This window comes from Nothobranchius furzeri, chromosome 2 (genome assembly GCF_043380555.1).
Source record: "Nothobranchius furzeri strain GRZ-AD chromosome 2, NfurGRZ-RIMD1, whole genome shotgun sequence".
NCBI lineage: Eukaryota > Metazoa > Chordata > Actinopteri > Cyprinodontiformes > Nothobranchiidae > Nothobranchius > Nothobranchius furzeri.
In genome coordinates, this window is record NC_091742.1 from 89,403,131 (window position 1) to 89,430,097 (window position 26,967).

General features: G+C 45.7%; 2 protein-coding genes across 3 annotated transcripts in view; both read left to right on the plus strand.

The window, feature by feature from the left end:
- The window catches only part of LOC129165074 (zinc finger protein 665-like), a 37,951-nt gene extending 27,771 nt beyond the window's left edge, over positions 1–10,180 (plus strand). The window contains exon 3 of the mRNA XM_070548211.1: positions 2,738–10,180. Coding sequence (XP_070404312.1) covers positions 2,738–4,794 — 2,057 coding nt within the window. The 3' untranslated portion in view covers positions 4,795–10,180. The remainder of the gene's footprint in view (positions 1–2,737) is intronic.
- A 3,738-nt stretch (positions 10,181–13,918) lies between these two features.
- The window catches only part of LOC107376823 (zinc finger protein 665), a 35,695-nt gene continuing 22,646 nt past the window's right edge, over positions 13,919–26,967 (plus strand). The window contains exons 1-2 of one of the 2 annotated variants that reach the window (XM_070548217.1): positions 13,919–17,379; positions 22,630–22,725. In XM_070548217.1, the coding sequence (XP_070404318.1) occupies positions 13,919–14,674 (756 nt within the window). In that variant the 3' untranslated portion in view covers positions 14,675–17,379; positions 22,630–22,725. The remainder of the gene's footprint in view (positions 17,380–22,629; positions 22,726–26,967) is intronic. The other variant, XM_070548216.1, reaches the window with a different exon arrangement.

Consider the following 26,967-nt stretch of genomic DNA (forward strand, 5'->3'; position numbering starts at 1 on the left):
ATTTTAAAATGAAGAGTGTTATTTAAGTGTGGTATATTAATTCAGCTATTTGAAAGAAACATCAGCAGACAAACACTAAATTTACAGTAACTCGATTCGGTTTACTATCTTTTGTTTTTAAAATTTCAAACATGTAAAGTGTGCTGCATTACATACAAAAACCAAATGACGCTACAGAAAATTATATAAATGCATTGTTTTTTTTTTACTCATGCCACCTTAGTGTTCTTGGGGGACCCTGGTGATGTGGGGGCCCAAAGTAGTCGCTTAGTTTGCATATGCCTTGGGCTGGCTCCATTTCCCACAAAGAAAAACCCTGCCCCCGCAGGAGATGAGGATGGGAGAACAATTCTAGCCTGCAGTCCTTCCTGAATAGACTCCTCCATTGCCGCTGTCTCAGGAATGGAGAGAGGATAGATGTGACCCTTAGGAGGCTGAGCACCGGGCAGAAGGTCTATGGGACAATCGTGAAGGCGATGGGGAGATAGGTCCTTGGCTGTAGATTTGCTGAACACGGCGGCCAGGTCTGAGTACTCGGAAGGGACATTATCAATGTCAGGCGGTTCTGAAGGTAGTGGGTGATGAACAGAACGTACCGGGGCAGCAGATAAACAATTTAACAAACAAAAAGATCTCCACGTTATTACGCGGCCGGAAACCCAGTCCAGATGGGGGCAATGTTTGCATAACCAAGGATAACCTAGGATAACTCAATTCAATTCGAAAATACTTTATTAAACCCAGAGAGAAATTCAATTACTGAGGGTGTCAGAGAATCAACTACTAAAAAGCTTAACAGTTTCGTATGATTCCCCAAGACAGTAACTATAACAGGTACAGTGTAGGTAGTAATCATATGAATATGGGAACCATGAACTGTGTGGATAAACAGGGCAGGTGAAATGGTAACAACTGGAATTAAATGTTTGCTTACCACAGCCTTTGAAATCAAATCACCATCTGAACCAGAGTCTCGAATTCACCTTGTTCTGAACCGTTTGTAACCAGCACCCGTGTCATTGGTCTTGAGGGTGGGGAAAAGTAGGAAACCCGACCCGCTAGCTCCCCTCTTGCTAGCGGGCCCCAGCGTTTCCCGGGCAGTGACGAACCAGATGGCTGGGTTGTGCGTAGTATAAACACAGCCCCTCCCTCATACGCCTCTGATGTTCAGCCCCGGAGAGCCTCCTCACTCCCAGTTGCATAGGTTCCATGACAGGCAGAGCCCGGGGCGAGGACTTGTATCTGAGCCAGGAGGTGCTTGCGTAAGTAGAGAGGAGAAGAGAAGTGGTGGCGACTAGATCCTCCAGCTGCTCTGGTATTTCTCTCACTGCCAGCTTGTCCTTGAGTGAGCCAGAGTCCCTGAAGGAAGATGTCGACCACTGCGTCATCAGGCCAGCGAGTGTTGGCTGCCAGTGTCCGGAAATCCACAGCATAGGAAGACACGCTGCGGCCCTCCTGTCTGAGCCAGAGTAGCTCAGAAGCGGCAGTCCAGTGTGGCATAGTTGGATCAAAGACGGTGAGGAGTTGTTTGGAAAATGTCTGGAAGAAGCGGACAAGCTCCATGCCTTTGTCCCACTCTTCCAGGCCCCACTTCTTGGCTCCTCCCATCAGGAAACTCATGGCAAAGACCACCTTGCTTTGCCTTGAAGGGAAGTCACTAGGGTTACACTCAAAATGGAGCCAGCACGAGGCGAGAAATGGCCGGCAGTCCTCTGCAGTGCCATCAAAGGGCTCAGGAGGGCCCAGCCGAGCCCGTTGGGATGACACAGGGCCTTGCTCCAGTCGAGACAGATGGCCATGCAGCTGCTGCATCCCAGATAAGTAGTTGTGTACTTCCTGGACCAGTGTTGGAAGCCCAATTCCAGTCATCGAGACCTACTCGGCCGAAGGTAAGGATCCGCCGAAGTTCTGAGTGCCACCTGCTGGGTTGGACATCTGGGTGGCGTTGTAATGTCACTGTGGGGCGGGATTTGAGTAGCAACCCATGAGCAGGAAGGAGAACCAAGCTTAGGTTGAGGAAGCCTCTTTTCTTTAATGACAAAAAATTACCACACACGGTGGAAAAAAGCCAAAAACAGAACATCATACTCGAGAGAGTTAACACGAGGTTCACTAAAGCTTAGTCCAAACATTCAAGACGACACACCGGGGACAGGCAACCGTGGCTTGTATCAGGGTGGTGATTGAGGATTGCAATCAGCGGCGACACCGCGGAACACACAGTCAAGGGTCGGAGCGTCCGGCCGCAGCTGATCTGCACAGAAACACAAAATACAGAAATGAGCAGGAGAAAAGAACCATAACCAGAATAAATTAAAACAAAAAGGAGAAGAGGTAAACCATAACTGCAAATTATTGGATAATTTATATAAATAACACAATTGCTCCAAAATTAAATTTACAAGAAATGATCATCTTTAATGTCCTCATTTTATTTATGTGTAAAGCTGTACACCACCATGTGATTTGTTTACTTGGTGGCATTGATGCAACTGACTGGACAAAACTAAACCTTTATTTTGCCAAAAGGAACTTTGTTACTAGACTATTCGTGTTTATTTTTGTTGCATCCTAGTTATTGGTTGCATAGTTATTGGTAGAAATGATGCAATACCACAACTAGTGACATTACTTCCCAACACTGGTTGTGTATATTGCTGATTGCACAAACACTACTAGGTACTCTGTCATCTGATTATACCCGTTTTTTTATATACTTCTACTTTTTTCTCTGCAGTTTCAAGAAAGAGAGAGGATGCTGAAGAGAAGTCTTTGTTCTTACAATTTCATCAGCAGCAAATAGAAGACCAAAATGTCACAGCCAGGAGCTCAGATGACCAGGCGACAGCAGAAATTGGTGGAAGGGCAGAAACTAGCAGGAACCTAGACATGAACCTTCATGAGCAGACATGTGATTCTTCAGAGTTGGCAATTAGTGGAGATGATGATGATGATGATGATGATGATGATGATGGTGGTGGTGGTGGTCATGTGAATCACAACTCTGAGCTGTCAGACTCTAAGTCTGAAACTAGAGATGAAGACAACGATTGGAATGAGAGAAGGTCTTCTGAGTCAGATGTTAAGACTGTCAAATCCTTTAGCTGCCCTGAGTGTGGTAAACAATTTCTTCATAAGTCGTCTCTCCAGAAACATGTGAGAGTGACAAGTCATCCAGCAATAAGGTCTTCTGGCTGTTTGGTTAATAAGAAATGTGTTAGAGGGAAGCAATGCATAGACCCGTGCAGGAAAGTCCAGAAAGAACTAAAATCATTTTGTTGTGATGACTGTGGAAAAAGATTTAGTACAAAATCACATTTAAACGGTCACATGGAGGACCACACAGGACAGAAACCTTTTGCCTGTGATCTCTGTGGACATAGATTTACACATAAGTTCAGTTTAAACAGACACATGAGAGTCCACACTGGACAGAAGCCTTATGCCTGTGATCTCTGTGGACATAGATTTACCCATAAGGCCAGTTTAAACAGACACATGAGAGTCCACACTGGACAGAAGCCTTATGCCTGTGATCAGTGTGGAAAATGTTTTAGCCATAAGACAACTTTAAACAGTCACATGAGTGTCCACACAGGACAGAAGCCTTTTGCCTGTGAGCTCTGTGGACAAAGATTTAATCAAAAGACACATTTAAACAGTCACACAAGAGTCCACACAGGACAGAAACCTTTTGCCTGTGAGCTCTGTGGAAAAAGATTTAGCCGAAGCACACATTTAAACACACACATGATAATCCACAGAGGACATAAGCCTTTTTCCTGTGAGCTCTGTGGACAAAAATTTGGCTATAAGAGCATTTTAAACAGTCACATGAGAATCCACACAGGACAGAAGCCTTTTGCCTGTGAGCTGTGTGGACAAAGATTTAGATGTAAGTCAGGTTTAAACAGTCACATGAGAGTCCACACAGGACAGAAGCCTTTTGCCTGTGAGCTGTGTGGACAAAGATTTAGCTGTAAGTCAACTTTTAACAGTCACATGAGAGTCCACACAGGACAGAAGCCTTTTGCCTGTCAGCTCTGTGGACAAAGATATAGCCAAAGCAAACAATTAAACCGTCACATGAGAGTTCACACAGGACAGAAGCCTTTTGTCTGTGAGCTCTGTGAAGCAAGATTTAGTTGTAAATCAAGTTTAAACAGTCACATGAGAGTCCACACAGGAGAGAAGCCTTTCGTCTGTGAGCTCTGTGGACAAAGATTTAGAGATAAGACAACTTTAAACGGGCACATGAGAGTTCACACAGGACAGAAACCTTTTGTCTGTGAGCTCTGTGAAGCAAGATTTAGTTGTAAGTCAAATTTAAACAGTCACATGAGAGTCCACAGAGGAGAGAAGCCTTTTGTCTGTGAGCTCTGTGGACAAAGATTTAGACATAAGACAACTTTAAACGGGCACATGAGAGTTCACACAGGACAGAAAGCGTTTGTCTGTGAGCTCTGTGAAGCAAGATTTAGATGTAAGTCAAGTTTAAACAGACACATGAGAGTCCACACAGGACAGAAACCTTTTGTCTGTGAGCTCTGTGAAGCAAGATTTAGTTGTAAGTCAAGTTTAAACAGTCACATGAGAGTCCACACGGGAGAGAAGCCTTTTGTCTGTGAGCTTTGTGGACAAAGATTTAGACATAAGACAACTTTAAACGGACACATGAGAGTTCACACAGGACAGAAAGCTTTTGTCTGTGAGCTCTGTAAAGCAAGATTTAGTTGTAAGTCAAGTTTAAACAGTCACATGAGAGTCCACACAGGACACAAGAAACTCATTTAACTACAAGAGTTCCAAATAGGGACTTTTTTAGTTTTAGATATCAGTCTTGTACCCCTGGTTAACTGTCCTTTATCCAGGCTGCACACTGAAAGCATCAGATGGCACGGAACATCAGTGGAACGGTGTACTCACGACAATCACTGCACTCGAGTGCACATGGGGAGAGTCTCAGCAGCGAAGCAGCAGGATCACAAAAAGGCTCCCTCTAGACTTCAAAGGTTACAATTTGTTTATGCAATCCACCATCAAACCAAAAAGAAAGAAATTACATTGTTGCTGTTTGATGTCATATATGATGTTGTTCCTCTCCACTGCCAGGAAAAAAACAATGAAAACCCACCGCTGCACTTCTGGAACAATACTGCGAGTAAATAAGTTGTAAGGTCACACGTAAGCTTCATATATATGAAATAGCATTAGCTGCAGTACTTTTATTTTGAAAGTTACTGGGGATTTTACACTGAAACCGTGTGTGATTTCCTGTCTGGCCTTATGTTAACTGCGGTAATTGACGCATCCCAGAAGTGGGAAAAAAAGAACCTGATTCTATCTTTAGCAGTATGCTGCACCACGCTGCTTCTGGGACGCGTCTGAAAATTGCAGCGTCGCAGCTGGATTGTTACACTCCATAGACTATAATGGATTCTATTTTAAGCAATGCCGTTTCGCTGTCTTTCCGTGCCGCTGATGCTTCCAGTGTGCAGTAGGGATCAGCGTTAACTGTCCTAGATCATGGCTGGATTCAGGATGTGAGCCACCTCTTTTAGAGTAAATTGCAGATTAGTCTCCCTTAAACCAATGTTTAGAGAAACATAACAGGAGCGTGTTTTAAATAAAAATTTACACAAACATGAATTTAGGCTCATTTTTGTAAGAAAAATATTTTTCTATCAAACCAGAAGTGGCGTAGGCAAAGGGAGACGTGTTAGCTTGATCCAGAAAATAATATGGATTTTAATGCTAGCTCTGACACAGAGGAAGCTTTAAAATGTTTAATACTTACTAGTAGGGTTGTCACGGTATGAAAATTTAACCTCACGGTTATTGTGACCAAAATTATCACGGTTTTCGGTATTATCGCGGTATTTTTTAAACGGTGTTGCATATGTTCAGAAAGCATTGATAGTCCTGTTCTACACAAACTGAAATAGTTTTGAAAAGGTTTAACAGTGTTTATTAAACCTAAAATAACACAAAGTTTTAGCAAAAGTGCAACTTTTCACAAGTAAAGGAACAAATAGCTTCTTTTTCTGGAACATGTTACGGTAGTCAGTGCAGGTTTAAATTATACAAATCCAAACATTCAAAACATAAACAATATGTAAACAAATCAAAGAAACACCACTTGTTTTCTTCATTATCAAAATGAAAATCTAAAACTCCAGTCCACACTTGACTTGAGCACTGTACAAGTCAACCTTAAAAAATATGTATTTAAAATAAATAGCCACTTTAAACAAATTACTAAAATAACTACTACACTATGTAATCAAATCCAAACGTTCAAGTATAAATGGCACTGAATAAGTAAACAAATCAATGACAAGGAACTAATTGTGTATTTCTCTTCATCATCAACAAATAAGATGCTTCATCCAGCAACAGGGTGTCCGTGACACGGTTTAAATGCTGGCAGAGGACGCTGCGGCTGCAGTATATAGTGACTCGTTGCATTCTCCATCAACCAAAAGTCCTCACGTCATGCATTTAAGCTAAAATGCTAATGTTATCTTACCTTGCACTGGCTGTAGAGACGTGGGTGATGGTCACGCAGATGTGCCATTAGATTCGAAGTGTTGCTGCCTTTTGCAGACACTTGTTTCCTGCACGTTCTGCAAACGGGATAGCAGTCTTCTATTAACTGTCCCTCAGCATTGTACAGAAATCCAAAATATGCCCATACTTCCGATTTAGTCTTCTTTGAGGGCTGATGGATGTCCTGGGCGCTGCCATCTCCTCCTTCGGCCATTATTTCAGCTTCAAAGTTTTGGTGCCGTTGCAAACTAAAAAGTGCGTGTGCGCGCCGCGGGAACTTCAGCTGAAGCGACGGTGGCTGGTAAGGGTCACCGCGCCGAAACCGCGGCCACGGTAAACCCACCGAGATAATTTAGTTTTTTAAAAACTGGACGGTTATTTTTATTGTCAACTTTTTTACCGGGGTTTACCTCAATACCGGTTACCGTGACAACCCTACTTACTAGTTTGCTTGCCCGTGCACATGCACAGGTTTTACGAAGGTGCGTGGCATTGTGGGGCAGCTGTAGCTCAACAGGTTGAGCGGGTTGTCCATTGATCGGAAGGTTGCAGGTTCGATCCCGGCTCCGGACAGAGAATGCTGCTGTTGTGTCCTTGGGCAAGACACTTAACCCACCTTGCCTGCTGGTGGTGGTCGGAGGGTCCGCAGGCGCCTGTGCTCGGCAGCCTCGCCTCTCATCCCCACCAGTGTATGAATGTGTGTGTGAATGGATGAATGATACACTGTAGTGTAAAGCGCTTTGGAGTCCTTACTCTGAGAGGCGCTATACAAGTGCGGGTCATTGTAAAAGGTGTGACCAGTTGCCCAAGTCCCTTTTTATCAATATTGTGCTAACAGCGCTGTGGCTCAACAGCGGCGGCACGTACATTTAGGAAGCCACTCGAGATGGTGGTGTAAGTGATTGTTTGAGAAATTCTGTAATTTCATACAGCTAGTAATATTGTAAGATGTGTTTACAACAGGTTCTGAAAACTTAATGATGATTATATTTTTTGCCAGTATTACGTATGAATGTTTATATCCATTGTTTTGTGGTTATGTACAGAAAGTAGTCAAATGTATGTTTTGTTGTCCCAATTCAGTAAGTTACAGCATAACATGGTGAATGGCCTGTATGACACCCTCCAAGCAACACAGACGCAAGTGATTTCTTTTACGGGCTTTTTGAATGTCTTTCATCGTTGACCTCTTCTGTCTTTCTTTCCAAAGACCTTTAAACCGTGAAACTGAATATACAGGATTTTACAGTTAGAACAAATACAATAATGTGCAACAAAAATAAAGACAAATAAATACCTCGTTGGCTGTTTGCTCAAAACAAAAGGGAATCCATCTTTCCTCTTCAGTCCTTTTGTTATTTCTTTAGCAATGGATTGAATGCTTTCAGTCCATTCTCAGCTGTCTGCTTGCCAGCACTTCATCCAGGTTGTGTGATCTTCACACACCTGGTTTGCATCCATCATTAAAGATGTGGCTGGTAGAGCAGCTCAAATATAGCTTTTCAAAATAAAAGTTCATGTACAGGAAACAAAACAACCTTCCTTTTCAACCCTGTGTCTTACAAATGGAAACATAAATTAAGAAATAAACAGCAACAACAGTTACACTCCCACCAAATATGTTTTGCACTGGAAAGATATTACCTCTTAGGGACTGGTAAACCCTAAATACGGTACTTTCATTTCCTTTAATCAGTGTAACAAGTTTATGTACAGGTTTGTCAAGGAACACTGTTTTAGCCATAGGTTTACCCTTTCCATCAAATGTGGTATCGCTAACCAACAATCTTTTCTTACTTTATCATCTAACCCTCGATAGACCTCTGCTATTCTGGCCAGTTTCCATTCATTTCGTGGTGCCTGCTCGTTCTGCAAATGTACAGGGTCATTGACTTTGAAGTTTCTTCTGGTTTTATACCATTTTTGTCTTTGTTGTAAACTCAGCAGATATTCCCTTTTCCAGCGAATCCAAAAATCATTGGCCAAACATGACTCTGCGCCATCTTTTTTTTAAGATACAAGTCTTCTTTGACAAACTGCCCAGGTGGAGGAAGGATAATTGTTGACTTAATTGTAAGAATGTGATTTGGAGTTAAAGGTTCAGGTGCGGATGGATCATTCAAATTCTCAACAGTAAGTGGTCAGCTATTGACATTTGACATTATTTCATATGAACTGTCCAGTCTTTGAGCTGAATTGTCAAGAATACTTGTGAGAACACTTCGAATAGTCCTAATCTGTCATTCCCAGATGCCACCCATGTGACTTGCTGCTGGGGGATTCATTAGGAATTCACATTTTAGAGCCTTGATCCTTGGTTCCTTGGTCATGTGACACGAGTGGGACCTCTAATAAAACCAGTAAAAAGGTACAAAAATTAAAATATTAAATATCCAAAATGTTGGGAATTGCTGTATACTGCTGTACTATAGGAATAAACATTCCTTTTAGCCCAGCATTAATTACTGTTGGGCATTCAACATTATTAAAACACTTTAGATTTCAAAACATATTGTAGGTACCACAGACTATGATTGTAACAACTTGTAAAGTTAAAGTAATTTTATGAGCCAGAAAAGTTAACGCTATTAAAAGGATTTGATAAAGAGTCTTGTGTCTTCACAGGTGTCTTGGTGTCTTGTGATATGGCACATGATAAGTTAAGGAACCCTCATAATCGGGTGTGAGTTGGATATGGACCAGGATAGGTCAGATTGGCATGACATGCAAAAAAGAAAGTTAACCTCCGGCCATTTGATGAAATGCATGCCTTGAGCTACGTTACACACATTTTCTGCTGCTTTTATTCCCCCTTATTCTGCTACTAACCCAGATTCCTTAACTACTCACTTTAACAAGCACTGCCTCTCCATGCTGGACAACATCTGTCCTGTCAGAACTAGATCAGTTCCTGCAGTGAACCCTACTCCCTGGTCCAACGACAGCCTTCGCAGCTTGAAGCACCGATGCAGAAAATCTGAGCGTTTGTGGAAGAAAACCCGTCTCCACGTCCATCTGCTGCATCTAAAGGATCTTCTGCAGATAGTGTAAGAAGCAGTATAGCCATTTTGTAAATATTAACCCTTAGTTGTTAAAAACATTTGAATATTCTCAGAACAATGACAATTTACCAACTACTTTCACCCATGTCGAGAAAGTGATTCATAAAAATGGTGTAAAAATTTGTAAGACGTTAGCTCTTACCGTTCTATTTCTCTACCTAATCCTTTACTAGACAATTTAATCCACATAGAGCAAATATGCTTTTCCCCCAATACTTATAGTTGTATGAATGTATAATTTTGGAGATTATTATACATACACTATACTATGATAAATTTATTATAGTGTAATGACCTGGCGGTGGTTGTAAGCCAGGTGCATTCTGGGTATTGTGTTATATGTGTTTCCTATCGTTCTGCTAGTTCCTATGTGTTGATTTGCGTGTTATGTGAGTGTTATGTTAATGTAAGCCACAGGGAAGGTGATGTGTGTTTTGTGGAGCGGGTTGAAGTAGCATGGTTAACTGACACCGTGACTCTGTGTGGTAGGAGCGTGATAGAGGATCGGTGTCTGTAACGTTACAAAGTGTGGAAGAAAAAGCCTAATAAAGGTCTGGTATGAACCACTACTGCCCCCTGCTGGTTGATTTGGGGTCTATAAACCTGCCGCTGAGATGCTCGGGGTCGCTACAATTGGTGTCAGAAGTGGGATCACTGAGTGTCTAGCAGACACTATGGAGCCGACCATAGGCGAAATAGAGTGTGTAATCCGGGACAACTACTCGATTCTAGGAAACATGGCTGCCGAGACCCATCAAAGAAGACCGGAGCTGGGGCGGCCAGAGGGCTACATCAGTGTTGCCAACTGTTTTTGACTGAAAGTAGCTGAAGTTCCCCCCAAAAGTCACTAGATGTCGCCAGATGACGTCACGTGCTTATTTACATATTGATGACGTCATCACGCCACATTAGCGTTCGTTTTCTCTATGGCATCTAATATATATATATATATATATATATATATATATATATATATATATATATATATAATAGGACTAAAAGGGAGGAAAATAAATACTATGTTATATGTTAAAGTTATTAATTAGTATGATTAAAATGGCCCAAATTGCTTTGATATGTACAATAAATTCCAAAACTACCAATAAAACAGATATGGTGTGGTGATCCAAACAGTTCTGTTGTAGGATATAACTCAGACCTCCTGCTCTCCTCATTCTCACAGACATTTTCCTAAAAAGCTGTTTTTTTACACCTCATAGTTTCTCAACTTCTCTGTTGTGTATTCTCTCCATCGTGATAATAACGGCGCTCAGAGCAAAAGGGAGCGGGTGTTTCATAGTATAACCATCCCTGTGTCACTGAAGGAAATTCAGATGAGCCACAGAGCTGCGTGTGTAAACGGGACGGTAGTTGAAACTCCCGATGACTTTATTTGCCAAATGCAGGAAAAACCAAAGTGTCTGACGGCTGCAGAACCAGAGATGGCAGGTTGACGCCCGCGCCGTCTCTAGTAGAAGCGTGAGCCTGCAGCAATATGAAAGCAGCAGACGTAAATCGGCGGTCTCCAGCTCTGAAGCTGTACTCTGTCTTCAGCGAATCAGACCGGCCGAAAACGGTTTATGATTGGTCAGTCCTCGTGCACATGCGCAGATTATCATTCTCTTTCCTTACTCCCGGAAGAACGGTTCAGAGTGCAAACGGTTTCTTTGTTGCTAACCTGTAGGGAATATCTACATGAAAGTTCTACAGAAAGTAGCAACGGGTCCTGAGAAATGTCGCTAAGTTTGTCGCTAGGCGCTTTTTGGAAAAAAAGTCGTTGAGGGGGGTCAAAAAGTCGTTAGGAACAGTGACAAAGTCGCCGAGTTGGCAACACTGGCTACAGTGCGCCCCGGAACAGGCGGGAAGAGATTCCGGTTGCTAAACTGCAGCATTAGCCCATTAGCCGTACCTGGCCCAAGTCATGCTGGCTGCCACTCAAAACGGGTGGGGTCAAGAAGAGACTGCCACCCACCTGGCGCCCGCACTGGAGGGCCCAGCACTCCAGGTTCTGCTGGACCTGCCCCTAGAGGAGCAGCGCAACCTCCGGGCTCTGACTACAGCGCTCGGCAGACGGTTTGGACAGAGACCACCAGCTGAACAGAGCAGGGAAGAGCTGGCTAGCCGACGCCGACGTGAGGGAGAGAGCCTGGGGTCCTTTGCCGCAGACGTCCGCCTCTATGCCCAACGGGGCTATCCAACCTTCTCAGGAGCGGCCCAGGAGGAGCTGGGTCTCCACGCCTTCCTGAGGGGTCCACACCGGAGAGGCTGCGACAGCATGTCCGGCTGTCATCCCCCGACCTGGAGGAGGCGTTGAGGGAGGCAGAGCAGGTAGAGGAGGTGCTGAGGGGCGAACCAGTAACCCGACGATCAGTCAGGGGGTCGAGCGAGAGATGAGCACGGACCAGTCGGATGAAGAGGAGGAGGCCAGACGAGCCCAACCAGAAGCAGTCCCCCGTCGGAAGCGCCGGACAGACTGTTGTTATCGGTGCGGGGAGCCCGGGCACCTTGCCCGGAACTGTCCTGCACCTAGTCCTCGGGCCTGAGTGACATCACCGACGGGAAACGGCCACGGGGTGGGACAGTGAGGGGACCCCCACCCAATCAGTAAACCCTCTCCGTGGCACTCATCCTGTGGCACTCATCCTGTGGTCCACCCGTGGACTATACCTGGACTGTATCATTGATGGACGGTCTTGCCGGGCCCTGGTGGACACGGGGTCTACCATCTGCTTGCTGCGGAGGGGGGTGCTACCGGAGACGGGCGGGTCATTGCCGACAGATTGGACCCCTACTCACACAGCATTGTACACTGTAACAGGAGAAAAGACTGTGATGCCGGGGAGAAAGATTCTGCAGGTGGTGGTGGGCACAAACAGAGTGAACCATGAGTTCTGGCTTGCCGATATAACAGACGAGTGCATTGTTGGACTGGACTTGCTAACCCACTGGGGGGCACAGGTCGATGTGCCGGGAGTTGCCATCCACCTTGTTGCTGAGACTGTGTAGCTCCAAGTGGGCCGCGGTAGTTAGGGACAGGCCCCCACCCCACCGGCACCCCCAAAGCTCTCGCGCCCCACAGCTTCAGGCCACAGCCCGGGGTCGAGGGCAGAAAAGGGGCGGAAGAGGACCCAGGGGGTGAACGTGAGCAGGGCCAACATCCCGCAGCCAGAGTTGCCGCCTAGCTCGGCGGTCTCCCCGTCGCCTGAGACTGTGGCGGCAGTAGAAGAGCTTCGGCGGCGGAGTGGGGTGCACCTCAGTGCGACGCAGCAGCGGCAGCTGCAGAGCCTCCTGGTAGAGTTTGTGGATACTTTCGCCGCCAGGGAAGAGGACTGTACAAGGATGGACCTGGTGCAGCACACCATCGACACTGGAGCAGCTGCCCCAATCCGGCTGCGGCCCCACCACCTGCCCCTCGCCAAACGCAAAGCTGCAGAGGAACTGATAAAAGAGATGGCAGCTAATGGCGTCATTGAACCCTCGGATAGTCCATGGGCCACACCTGTAGTTATGTTGCGGAAGAAAACAGGGGGTTGGCTGCCTTGTGTGGACTACAGGCGCCTGAATGCGGTAGCCCACAAGGACTCTTACCCGCTACCTCGCATCGATGATGCACTGGATTACATCGTTGGGTCCAATTGATTCAGCTCGCTAGACCTCCGCAGTGGGTACTGGCAGGTGGAGCTTGCTGATGAGGCACGACCCAAGACTGCCTTCACCATTGGGCAAGGACTGTGGCAGTTTAGGGTGATGCCTTTTGGACTATGCAACGCACCAGCCACGTTCGAGAGGTTAATGGGAAGGGTCCTCTAAGACATTCCCCGCGGCTGCTGCGTGGTCTATTTGTATGATTTGCTGACTCATGCCAAGGACTTTGAACAGGCTGTTGCTACCCTGCGAGAGGTCCTGACTGCTATCCGCGGGGCCGGACTAAAGCTGAACCCGGCTAAGTGCAACCTCCTGGCTCGCCAGGTGAAGTTCCTGGGACATGTGGTGAGCGAAAAAGGGGTGGCTACTGATCTGGAGAAGGTAGTTGCTGTGGGGGACTGCCCCCCCACCCCCACCCCCCGTCGAACGTCCCTGAGCTACGAAGCTTCCTGGGGCTAGCCTCCTATTATAGGAGGTTTGTAAAAGACTTTGCCACCGTCGCTAGCCCCTTGCATCAGTTGACGAACAAGGGCCGGCGGCTTGGTTGGACTGAGGACTGTGCAGCGGCCTTCGAACAGTTGAAAACTGCCCTCGTGAGTGCCCCGGTCTTGGCGTATCCTGACCCCAGCCAGCCTTTCCTGTTGGACACCGACGCCAGCAACATGGGGGTCGGAGCTGTGCTCTCCCAAGAGGGAGAGGCGGAGGAGCGAGTAGTGGCATACTACAGCTGCAGTCTCAGCCGGGCCGAGAGGAATTACTGTGTTACCCGGCGTGAGCTGTTGGCTGTGGTCCTGGCGGTTCGTCACTTCCGACCTTACCTCTTGGGCACTAAGTTCCTGCTCAGGACCGACCACGCCAGCCTAACCTGGATGCTGAACTTTCGCCAGCCAGAGGGTCAGGTGGCCCGGTGGCTGGAAATACTACAAGAGTTCGATTTTGAGGCCCAGCACCGACCAGGGCGGCAACACGCCAACGCCAACGCCCTGTCCAGGCACCCCTGTTCTGCGGAGGAGTGTCGGTACTGCAGGCGCCTGGAGGAGTTGGACCGGGGTCCCACATCAACAGCAGCAGAACCCGAGGGTAAGGGTGAAGGGCAGGAACCTTTCACCGCGGCAGAGCTGCAGCAGCAACAGGTGAGCGATCCAGTGCTGGGGATGGTGAGGGACTGGATGGAGGCTGGGACACGGCCAGACTGGTCCGCCTTGTCTTCCCAGGGGCCCGAGACGAAGTCGCTGTACTCCCAGTGGAACAACCTGGAGCTCCATGGCAGTGTACTTTACCGGCGGTGTCGAGCGCCAGACTGGGGAGGCGACATACTCCAGCTCTTGGTTCCGCGGGCCTTGCGGCTTGAGGTCTTCCGCTGGGTTCACGGGGCTGCAGGTACTGGCCATTTTGGGAATGGGAAGTGCGGCGGTTGAGACAGCGGTTCTATTGGCCGGGCTGTTGTCAGGACGTGGAGATCCATGTTCACTGCTGTGAAGACTGCACAGTGCAGAAAGGTCCCAGCCAGCGCTCCCATGCCCCATTGCAGCAATACCTAGTTGGGGCGCCAATGGAGCGGATCGGAATGGACATCCTGGGTCCATTCCCTGTTTCTGATGCAGGCAACCGGTACGTCCTGGTCACGATGGATTATTTCTCGAAGTGGCCAGAGGCGTATGCGGTGCCGGATCAGAGTGCGGTAACGACTGCGCATACTCTGGTGGATGAGATGTTCACGCGTCTGGTCTGGTTGAGAGGTTCAACCGCACGTTGGCCACCCAGCTGGCCATCCTGACCAGCCAGCATCAGAGGGACTGGGACCAACACCTGCCCCTTGTTTTGTGGGCGTATCGAACCGCAGTGCAGGAGTCAAGTCAGTGTACCCCTGCAGCATTAATGTTCGGAAGGGAGATCCGAACTCCGGTGGATTTGGTGTTCGGGGCGCCCCCTGAGCCGGAAATTGCTGGGGGACCAGAGATGGATTACTCCCGGCGGCTCAAGGAGCGGTTGCACACTGTGCATCAGCTGGCGAGACAGACATTGGAGGGGGCCGGGGCCCGCCAGAAACGAGCATACGATACCCGTGCACACGGTCCTATGCTGGGGGCCGGAGATCAGGTTTCGGTGTACTGCCCCCGGCGGAAGCGGGAGCTGACCCCCAAGCTCATGAGTCACTGGCAAGGCCCGGCCGAGATCCTGGAACAGCTATCAGAGGTGGTTTTCCGAGTCCGGATGCCGGGGCGGGGAAGACGTGTGGTGCTGCATAAGAATCGGCTGGCGCCATACCATCCGCTTGCCCCGAACCCGCAGACTGGTGGGCAGCCTGGGGATTCCTTGCTCCCTATTCCCGGCTCAGCTGGGGGCGCCATGTATCCCCAGTCAAGGCCAAAGCGTACTCGACGCCGGCCCGGATATTTACAGGACTTCAGAGTGGACGGTTAAGGTTGTGGGGACACTAAACCTCTTTTGGGGGGGGTCAGTGTAATGACCTGGCTGGGGTTGTAAGCCAGGTGCATTCTGGGTATTGTGTTATATGTGTTTCCTATCATTCTGCTAGTTCCTATGTGTTGATTTGCGTGTTGTGTGAGTGTTATGTTAATGTAAGCCACAGGGAAGGTGATGTGTGTTCTGTGGAGCGGGTTGAAGTAGCATGGTTAACTGACACCGTGACTCTGTGTGGTATTCAATTCAATTCAATTCAATTCAAAAATACTTTATTAATCCCAGAGGGAAATTGATTGCTGTAGTAGCTCAGGATAATAATAATAATCAAGTCAACAAAGAGTTGTTGTATATTACAATGGCTGTTGGCAGGAAGGATCTCCAGTAGCGGTCAGTGTTGCAGCGAAACTGAAGAAGCCTCTGACTGAAGACACTCTTCCGTTGTTGGACAGTCTTGTGAAGAGAATGCTCAGGGTTGTCCATCATTTTCTTGATTCTCTGGAGAATCCTTCTTTGCATGATCTCCTCCAGTGGTTCCACAGTCGTCCCCAGAACAGAACCAGCCTTTTTTATTAGGCTGTTGAGCCTTGTAGGAGCGTGATAGAGGATCGGTGTCTGTAGCGTTACAAGGTGTGGAAAAAAAACCCTAATAAAGGTCTGGTGTGAACCATTACTGCCCCCTGCTGGTTGATTTGGGGACTATAAACCTGCCGCTGAGACGCTCGGGGTCGCTACAATATGTATAATATAAAACTTTTGGATATTAATTCGGGACTCTTTCAGAATGACTGAGAACAAAGGGAGAAATTTCTTGTTTACAATGAAATAACAATATTTTAGAAGCCATTTTCAAGCTAACTGTCAGGTAAACATACAGCAAGCAGTAATTTAATAAATCATTTTAAAGAAATACTGTGACCTTCGACGAGTTGAAAGTAACTAGATAAGTGACGAGATTAAACGTAAACTTCCACAGGTAGCGCGTCTCGACATGTAAACAGCCTGTGACGCAATAATCGGCTTGCGCATTTCCCCAAAGTAGCACATTTCGACGGGGAGCACGGATAGTCGGAACACCGGTGCAGCTGGTGGAAATCTACTGTGATGCAAGCAGCTATGGGCTTGGTGCAGTGCTCACTCAAGACAGTCATCCTGTAGCGTTCTCATCTAGGTCACTGACAGATACAGAAACCCGCTATGTAAAAATAGAAAAAGACTGGACTCATTCAGCAGATCTTTCATCGCCCTTAGAGATGCCTTCCCAGGTGTCCATGCCGATAGATCAGCAAGAGGGTACAGTTAAACCAAGGTTGCAGTGCCGTATGTGACAGAGTGGTTAAACCACCTGATAGACTTGGTTTGTGATGTCTTCTAGCTTATTGTTAACAGCTAGGAGTAACACAGTGTTCATAGTTTTGCGATTACTTTGATGTTCATGTATTGTCGATGAGACTTCTATCATTCAGTGTAATGTGTACTCCTCCTGCCTACCAGCAGAGGGCAGTCGTAATCTGTTGTGCACAAAAAGCAGGCCAGAATAAAACACCACTCGCTGATCTGGAGGCCTGAGCCTCGTTTTGTCGGTTACAGCGACGCAAATACATCACAGAAAGGCAGTGGAGACATGAGGCTTGGCGTGTAGACGGGCGCTGACTGAAAAGAAAACCTCGTGGATAGGTTTCACCACAGGTAGAGCTAGGTGAGCGATCGAGTTCCCTTGTGTGGTAACAGTGACATGACCTGATGAGGTTTGTTTTGATGCCACTGCTGTTCAGTTCAGCAGCTCAGTAAAGTGTTGCGAGTTAGCTTTAGGGTTGGGTTGTATACCAAAATCGTACACCGCCGTTGTGGAATGCAGTCAAGTGAGCCGTCGTTCGTTCGTTTGTCCGTGGTCAAGTGAACCGCACCTACAATTGAAGTGCGCGTTTATACGGTAGTTTACGGCAACACCCGTCTCGCTGCTGGATAGGAGCTGAGATGAGCGACAGAATGGGCTGACATCAGGATGACACAGAGCTGCTAAATGTGCCTTTTTGATAAAGGATAGAATTGTGTTTTTTAAAAAGGACACTAAGCATCCTATACATACATACTAAGTACTTCGAGTACTACCTGGTAACAAAGTATGAACTACTTTTACTGTGTACTTTTTGAGTAATTGTACTTCAAACTGTCCAAAAAGCCAAAAGTGCTGTGTTTGAGGTAGGATAAAGTTGTATTTTGGAAAAAGGACACTAGGTCACCTATACATGCATACTAAGTACCTCTTGTACTACCTGGTACTAAGGTATGAACTACTTTTACTGTGTACTTTTTAAGTAATTGTACTTCAAAGTAGGTCCAAAAAGCCAAAAGTGGCAAGTTTGAGATGGGATAAAATGGCTTTTTGGAAAAAGGACACTAGGCCACCTATACCTACATACTAAGTACCACAAGAACTACCTGGTACCAAAGTATAAATTACTTTCACTGTGTACTTTTTAAGTAATTGTACTTCAAATTACGTACAAAAAGCTCAACGTGCCAATTATTTATGAACTAACAATACATTCAATTAACAACACTAAATAACATATTTGTCCTAATATATATTATGTTTTTTGAAGCCAAGATTCTCACTATCTGAATTTTCAAACTTGTTAGATTGTGAATCTTTAAAAAAAAAAAAATTTCTGCTCTATTTGTGCCTTCTTTTTTTTTTTACTCGAATTAAAACAGAACTCTGATGAAAAACAAGCAGCATTATTTTACTCAGGGGCGGATTTAGGACTGAAGAAGATCCGGGGCTTAACACACGCGCGCGCACACACACGCATGCGCGCACACACGTGACACGCACTAGTCAACATCATATATATTTGTCTTGTACCACATAATGTTTAATCTGAAGCTACATATTCAGCATATTCAGGGCAGAGTATTGTTCCTGTTAGTGTTTAGTGTGAGATGATAGTGAATATTCCCTTTCTTTCTCCAACAACTTTACCTGATAGTAAGCTAACTTTAGGCAAACCAGCAGCACAACAAATATTTTCAAATAAGACTCACAAACCTGAGTCAACACCAGTCTCATCAGAGCTGGGGTTCTGTCGTTGTACTTTTGGTCTAAAAAAACGTCCTTATATCCATCTTCACTCATGCGTTTCAGACAGAGACTGCAGAAGCCAGCTGCTGAAGGGCTTCTCTTCAGTCTCAGGTAAACTGTATACTGACTAAGTAGCCTAGTGGTAGAGTGTCTGCCCTGAGATCGGGAGATCAGGGGTTCGACTCCTGGTCGGGTCATACCAAAGATTTTGAGAAAAATGGGACCCAATGCCTCCTTGCTTGACACTCAGCATTGGATTGGGGTTGGATTGGGGGATTAAACCACCAAATAGTTTCCGAGCGCGGCGTGTCTGCAACTCAGGGGATGGGTCAAAATCGGAGAATAAATTTCACCACACACCTGTGTGTGTGACGACTAAATGGGACTTTACAAACTACTGCCAGCTGCGCCCTCTCTGTGTGACTTTGGTACTGCATGTTACTTCCGCGATTTAGATCCGGGGCTTATCATGAAAGATCCGGGGCTTCAGCCCAAGTAGCCGGGCCTAACGCCGCCCCTGATTTTACTTTGGGTCAATAAGATGTTGAGGCCTTTGGAGGACATTCAAGTCATAAATAACAAACTATGTATTTTAATGTTGGTCAGGTAAAACTGGAAGACTGCTTTGATTCATTTTCTCCAAAGAACTGGCTTAGATCAGTAAAGTTTAGCTTTTCCTTTGTTCAAATTCAACATCATGAAATTAATTACATCATTGTTTTTAAACATTTAAAATCCAAATACAATCAAATATTCACTTTTTCATGCTTTTGTTTCTATTCATTATTTGTGTAGTTTTTCCACGTAGTTGGTGAATAAAACACATTAATTATGAAAAGTGAGCTTTCCTCAAACTATAACTGTTCCACCATAATCTATGATGGCTGCGTCCCAAACTGTTAAAACAACCCACAAAGCACCTTCAGCAGCTGTTATTTTGAAAACAGAAAAAAGACAGCTAGGTGGTCCATGTAAAATGAGGCCTCATTTGTCATCAGTCATGTGGTTTTTTCACAAAATGAAGCAATCCATGCAACCGTCGAAATGAGATTTGATGGACACGCCCCCTTCCTGCTCAGTACAAGCCTCGCTTTATTTATCACCAGGCTGTGGAAACTTTCTTCTCAACAACTTGGTGGAGTTCTTTCCAGAACCGTGGCAATCGGAGCTCCAGAATCAGGTTGTGGGTCAGAAAAGCTTTTCTGTAGACTTCCTGCCCTCTGGATCTGCTGCTGTTCCTTTGGCCTCTCTGAGAAACGCGCTCGTTTTGCTGCTTTCATCAGATTGAAGAGGTTCCCTCGATCCAGTGTTGGGCAAGTTACTTCAAATCTGTAATGCATTATTTATTACCTGTAATTGTCACTTCAAAGTAATTTGTTACATTACAATATCACTGTTTTACTTTCAAATGTAAGACATTACACTACTATTACATTACTTTAAGGTACTCTCACCAAAATAACTTTAAATATGGATTAAGCCGTCTAAAAGTAGCTCATGATTAAAAACAGTCAGATACAATAACAGGTCTAGCACACAAGAAGCATTTGACTACAATGTTCTTCATATCCTTATTTTTCATAAACTTAAAAGTTATGGGCATGTGCCCATCTGGAGGACGTTCTAGCTAATGTTAGATCAGCTGCAGGTTCTCATCTCTGCTTTGTCTGACTGCAGGGTTAGCTCTGCACCGCAGGTCCATCAGATGACCTCCATCAGGGCTGGATTACGATTGCAGTAGCCCCAGGGATGAAAGTGTCCAAAGCTGGACAGGCCCTAAGAAAATTATTGTTTATTAAACAAATGCAACAACAAACTGTGCTTGGCACACTGTCATCTTAAATCCCTTCAGTGTGAGTGTGTGTATGGGGGAGGGGGGTAATGACCGTATTACAGCAAAAAGCAGTGCATTACCGTAATTAGTTCTTTTTGTACCATGTTACTCCCAACACTACCTCTATTAGACTCGGTTATCTGAGTTGGTCATGATCAGGGACGAAATTTTGATTTCAGAAGTGGGGGGGACACAGCAGGCTTGTGCGGATTTGGGGTGGGGGGTGTTATGTAAAGACCCCTTGACACGTCACATGCCCATCTCAATAATTTTTCCATCCTCAATATATATATATATATATATATAGATATCAAAGTTAAAAAATGTACAACTCTATTATTATTTTTATTTATTATTATTGAAGTGCAGTTTTGGCTGTTGACAATGGATAGGCCATTGTATTTATTGTTTTGGGTCTTTTTTAATTGTTTTTGGTGCAACATTTTCTAACAGGGAGTGAGATTCCTTTTTTATTTAATTTTTGTTTGTTATTTTTATTCATTTAGAAGTTCTGGTTCTGGACATTTCAGTGTTAAATGAAGGTTTATTTGTTGCATTTTAAAGGGTGTACTTGCATTATTATGATATATTAACATTATATTAGTGGTTATTTTGGTCTAGATAATGTTGACAATGATATTGTTTATCATCAACAATTTGTTGGACAAAATATCGTCCAGCAAAATTTGTTACTTTCCCAGGCCTAGTCAAAAGTATAAAAATTATTTATACATAAACGGTCCCTCCTGAGATCTGGCCGTTTGTTCATTTGCTGTGTTAGAGGACATGCTGAACTAATGTTTTACACATGATCGTCACCCTAACATTTGAGTGTATAAAAACATATTAAATATGTTTTTCCCCTTAAAAGTGTTTAAACAGTTGTTGCATTTCAACACACAAAAAATAAAAGGAAAAAATAAGATAAATCTAATGAAAAGTGTACATCTTTGACATTAAGCTTAAAAAAATCTGTTGACGATGATGATACTGTTCATTTTTCAGAGCTTTTTAATGTGAACATATACATTGCAATAGATAAGTTTACAATAAAGTTAAATGATAAAAGTTTTGAAGTTACACTTCTACTACTACTACTACTAGTAATAATAATTATGATGATAATAGTAATAATAAAAAAAATAATTATTATAATAATACGAATAAATTGTGTCTGAGGAGTCAGTTATGTGGAGGAGATGAGTTTGTAAAAGTTAGTTTTGAGTATGTTTGTGAAGGAGGAGGTGAGTCTGAGCTTAATGCAGGGGTGTCACATGTTCCAACTTACGTTTTGACTTTGAAAGAAGTCTCTTATATCCACTTTTCGTTTTCTTGACATGCTGCCTCCTGGCTGTGCCTAACTACCAAAGACTCACAAATGAACACTTATTCAAATGTTATGTAGTGGAAGCTGAGCTGAGCTCTGATATTACACAGCGTCTAGTTGACGATGTGACTCAGTACCGGTGTTCCCTAGCGGCTCCAAACTAGCAAAACAACGTGAGCACGTTCTGACTGTTTACAACTTGAGTGACAGCAGCAACAGCCAATAATACGTTAGCAAGTATCAGCAGAGCCAATAGATTAGCTTTTGGGCGGGTCTAATAGGAAACCGGTTTCCGTTTCGGTCCTAGTGCTCAACGAAATCCATTTAATGGAGCGTAATATTGTTTTTGGACGGAAAAAAGTGCAGGGGACCAAAACTGCCTTTTGAAAAAGTGGGGGGGGGCATGTCCCACCCGTTCCCCCCCCCCCAAAATTATGTCCCAGGTCATGATGCAGGATCGCTGCTTGCTCTCTGTTCCATCCTGCTCACACTCTCTGACGGGAAAACCCCGAATCTGAATGTGACTCTGGAGGAAAAAGCGGTTAGCTCTACTCCGTGAACTCTGGTGACCAAAAGTCCTCTTTTCCTGACTGGATCTGTCCTCAGCTGATCAGAACCAAAGCGTTGGATCTTTAATCTCCTGCGTTGTTCTGAAGCAGCATCTTAATCAGCTCTCCTGCTTTGTTTCTATTGCTGCTGTTAGCTAAACACGGCTAAAGAAAACCTGCTACCACTTCAGGATCTGGGACTGATTCATCGTGTGTTCTGCACCACCTGGACCTGGACAGCATGGACACAGGTACTAAATGAACAAACGAAGGAATGAAAGGCTTTATTGTCACCTAATGGTGGGACATTACACTGAAATTATGAGTATGTCTCCTGTGATGTGCAATCTTTTAAAAATGGCCTGTATTTGCACAGCACCTTCTTGGCGCTTCACAACAGAAGCAGTCATTCATCCATTCACACACTGATGACCTACAATGTAGCCACAGCTGCCATGGGCTGCTCTGAAACCATAACCAGAATAAATAAATAAAAACAAAAAGGAAAAGGGGTAAACCATAACACAACCCCCCTCATAAAGTCCAGCTACCAGATGGACGGCGGGTCTGACTGCTCTATCAGGTCTTGGCGTAATGTGACGCTTGGGGACCCACTAGCGGTCTGCTGGGCCATAACCCACCCTGTCCATAAGATACTGGACACCTCAGCCGACTCTCCTCGAGGTCAAGAGCTTGCGGACCACATAGACCAGCCCACTGTCCACTAGGCAAGGAGCGGGGGGGGGGGGGGGGTGGCATGCAGGCAGTGTTAGCAGAGGACTGAGTTTCTCTGGCTTCTGCTTGCTGATTTGCAAGGTAGGGTGGACTTGTAGTGAGCGGGGGAGAGCCAGCCTCACCGCCACCAGGTTGATTATCTTTGTGATGGTAACGGGCTGATAAATCGGGGTTGCATCTTTCTAGTACCCCCTTTCAGTGGTAAATCCGCAGAAGAGAGCCTGACCCTGTCACCCACCTTGTAGAATGGAGCGGCAGATCGCCACCGTGGCAAAACGCTCCTGGTTCTTAACCAGCTGGGAGCGTAATTCGACCCAGGAACGTCTGCTGCATCTCACAAACGCTGCGTGGCCGGAGGTGGAAGCCATCCACTCCTGATGGCGGAAGAAGGGAGACTGGTATCTGTAGGCCGCCTTAAATGGAGAGAAATCAGTGGAGTTCACTAGGGGTTATGGGAGTACTCCACCCAGGGAAGTTGGGTGGACCTGGAGCGGGGGTTCTTCTGGCACATAGCCCGAAAGATTGTCTCCAATTCCTGGTTGAAGCGCCAATCCTGCCCGTTCGGCTGAGGATGGAACCCAGAGCTCAGACTGACCTTGATTCCCAGGAGTTTGCAAAATTTCTTCCAAAAAGCTGACACGAAATAGGGGCCTTGATCAGAGGTTATGTCCCCAGGGAGTCAGTGCAGCTGGAAAACGTGTCAAACCACCGCCTCGGCCAGTTGCTTAGCTGATGGCAATCTCTGCAGAGGTATAGCATGGGCCAACTTAAAGAACCTGTCCACTACAGTTAAAATCACAGTTTGACCTCTGGAATCGGGCAGTCCAGTGATGAAATCCATGGCCACGTGGGACCATGGTCTGGAGGGGACTGGTAGAGGCTGGAGGAAACCAGCTGGGGAAGTCCTGGGCACCTTGACGCTGGCACAGACTGAGCACTAGACAACAAAGGCTCGAATGTCTGAGGCCACGGTGGGCCACCAGCAGATCGCTGAGCTATGAGGAAGGCGGTTCTTGTCATTCCAGGGTGGCAAGCCAGGCGTGATGAGTGTCCCCACTTCAGCACAGCAGGACGTAGACCTGAGGTGACGAATAAGCAGTTTGGGGGACAACCTGATGGGATGGTGGTGGTGTCAGGAACTGCAGCCTTGATCCTGCGCTCCAAGGTCCAGTGGGTGACCCCAAGCACCAACTTAGGGGGCACGATGGTCGTGGCTCCTGGGGAGTCAGTGGTTTTGCACTGCTGCTGGTATTGGCGGGACAGGGCAGCCGGTTTGATGTTCTTGCTGCCAGGGCGATAAGAAAAGGGGAAGTTAAAAAGGTCAAAAAACAAGGCCCAGCAGAATTGGTGGGAGTTGAGGCGCTTAACAGTCCGAATACATTCCAAGTTTTTGTGATCAGTCCGCACTAGAAAGGTCTTGCCATCTCCCTCCAACTAATGATGCAATTCTTTGAGTGCTAGCTTAACCGCCAGCAACTCTGTTCCCTATGTTGTAGTTTCTCTCTACAGGGAAGAGCTTGAGGGAGAAATACGCGCAGGGATGGATTTTGTTATCAGACGCCTTCTGTGATAACACAGCGCCCACCCCTGACTCAGGGGTCCACAATAAATTGCTTGGAGGTGTCGGGCTGGGTCAGGATAGGGGCCGCAGAGAACCTTCTCTTAAGCTCGGCAAAGGCTTTGTCGGCAGCTGTGTCCCAGACAAAGGTTACCTTAGCCGAGGTGAGTCTATGGAAGGGTGCAGCCATGCCACTGAAGCCTCTGATGAAGCACCTATAGAAATTTGCAAACCCCAGGAAGCGTTGGAGCTGCTTACGACCAGTGGGTACAGGCCACTCGAGAACTGCTCTTACTTTGTCCTTGTCCATCTGAACAGACCCTGGAGAAACCACGTGCCCAAGGAATTTGGTTGTAATGCTGTGGAACTCACATTTTTCAGCCTTGCAGAAAAGCTGGTTCTCAAGAAGGCACTGAAGGACAGCTCTGATGTGCTGCACATAAGTCTCACGGTCTGGGAAAAAAATCTAAATGTCATCAGTGTAAACAAACACAAATTAAGCATGTCCTTGAGCACATCATTGATCATTGATAAAACACTGAAAAACTGCTGGGGCATTCATGAGGCCAAACGGTATAACTAGGTACTCAAAATGGCTGTTAGGGGTGGGAAAGGAAGTCTTCCACTCTTCCCCCTCCTGAATACGCACCAAACGGTACGCTTTCAGCAAGTCTAGCTTAGTGAAGATCCGGGCCCCCTTCACCTGATCAAAGGCAGATTGTAGAAGGGGCAGGGGGTGAGTGTTCCTGACCACGATGCTGTTCAAACCCCTGTAGTCGATGCAAGAACAAAGGCCTCCATCGTGTTTTCCCACCAGGGCCAGCCCAAGCCGTTGTAGGGCCCTAAATAGGTTTCCCTTGCGGACCCCCCAAACCAAAAAGTCAACACCAGATGATTCATCATTCTTAGGCACCATTTGTGTAACATGCCCACTATCATTAGCATATTTTGTAATTAGCTCACATCAATCTGGTGTTATTGTGTATATTGATTTTAACTTTATCGGAGCAGCAATCCACACTAAATAATTAGCATTTTAAAATGAAGAGTGTTATTTAAGTGTGGTATATTAATTCAGCTATTTGAAAGAAACATCAGCAGACAAACACAAAATTTACAGTAACTCGATTCGGTTTACTATCTTTTGTTTTTAAAATTTCAAACATGTAAAGTGTGCTGCATTACAAGCAAAAACCAAATGACACTACAGAAAATTATATAAATGCATTGTTTTTTTTTTTACTCATGCCACCTTAGTGTTCTTGGGGGACCCTGGTGATGTGGGGGCCCAAAGTAGTCGCTTAGTTTGCATATGCCTTGGGCTGGCTCCATTTCCCACAAAGAAAAACCCTGCCCCCGCAGATGAGGATGGGCGAACAATTCTAGCCTGCAGTCCTTCCTGAATGGACTCCTCCATTGCCGCTGTCTCAGGAATGGAGAGAGGATAGATGTGACCCTTAGGAGGCTGAGCACCGGGCAGAAGGTCTATGGGACAATTGTGAAGGCGATGGGGAGATAGGTCCTTGGCTGTAGATTTGCTGAACACGGCGGCCAGGTCTGAGTACTCGGAAGGGACATTATCAATGTCAGGCGGTTCTGAAGGTAGTGGGTGATGAACAGAACGTACCGGGGCAGCAGATAAACAATTTAACAAACAAAAAGAGCTCCACGTTATTACGCGGCCGGAAACCCAGTCCAGATGGGGGCAATGTTTGCATCACCAAGGATAACCTAGGATAACTCAATTCAATTTGAAAATACTTTATTAATCCCAGAGAGAAATTCAATTACTGAGGGTGTCAGAGAATCAACTACTAAAAAGCTTAACAGTTTCGTATGATTCCCCAAGACAGTAACTATAACAGGTACAGTGTGGGTAGTAATCTTATGAATATGGGAACCATGAACTGTGTGGATAAACAGGGCAGGTGAAATGGTAACAACTGGAATTAAATGTTGGCAAAAGGAGATCTAAGGCACTCAGGAGGTACAAAAATAAAAAGCCTTTATTAGTACATGGCTTAAATTGTTAAAAACATCAATGCCAACGCATTTCAGCCCACAGGGCCTTCGTCAGGGCTCAAAATGTTTGTATACTCACTCACCCCCATGTTAACAGTGTTGGCTGCCACTGTCCGGAAATCCACAGCATAGGAAGACACGCTGCGGCCCTCCTGTCTGAACCAGAGTAGCTCAGAAG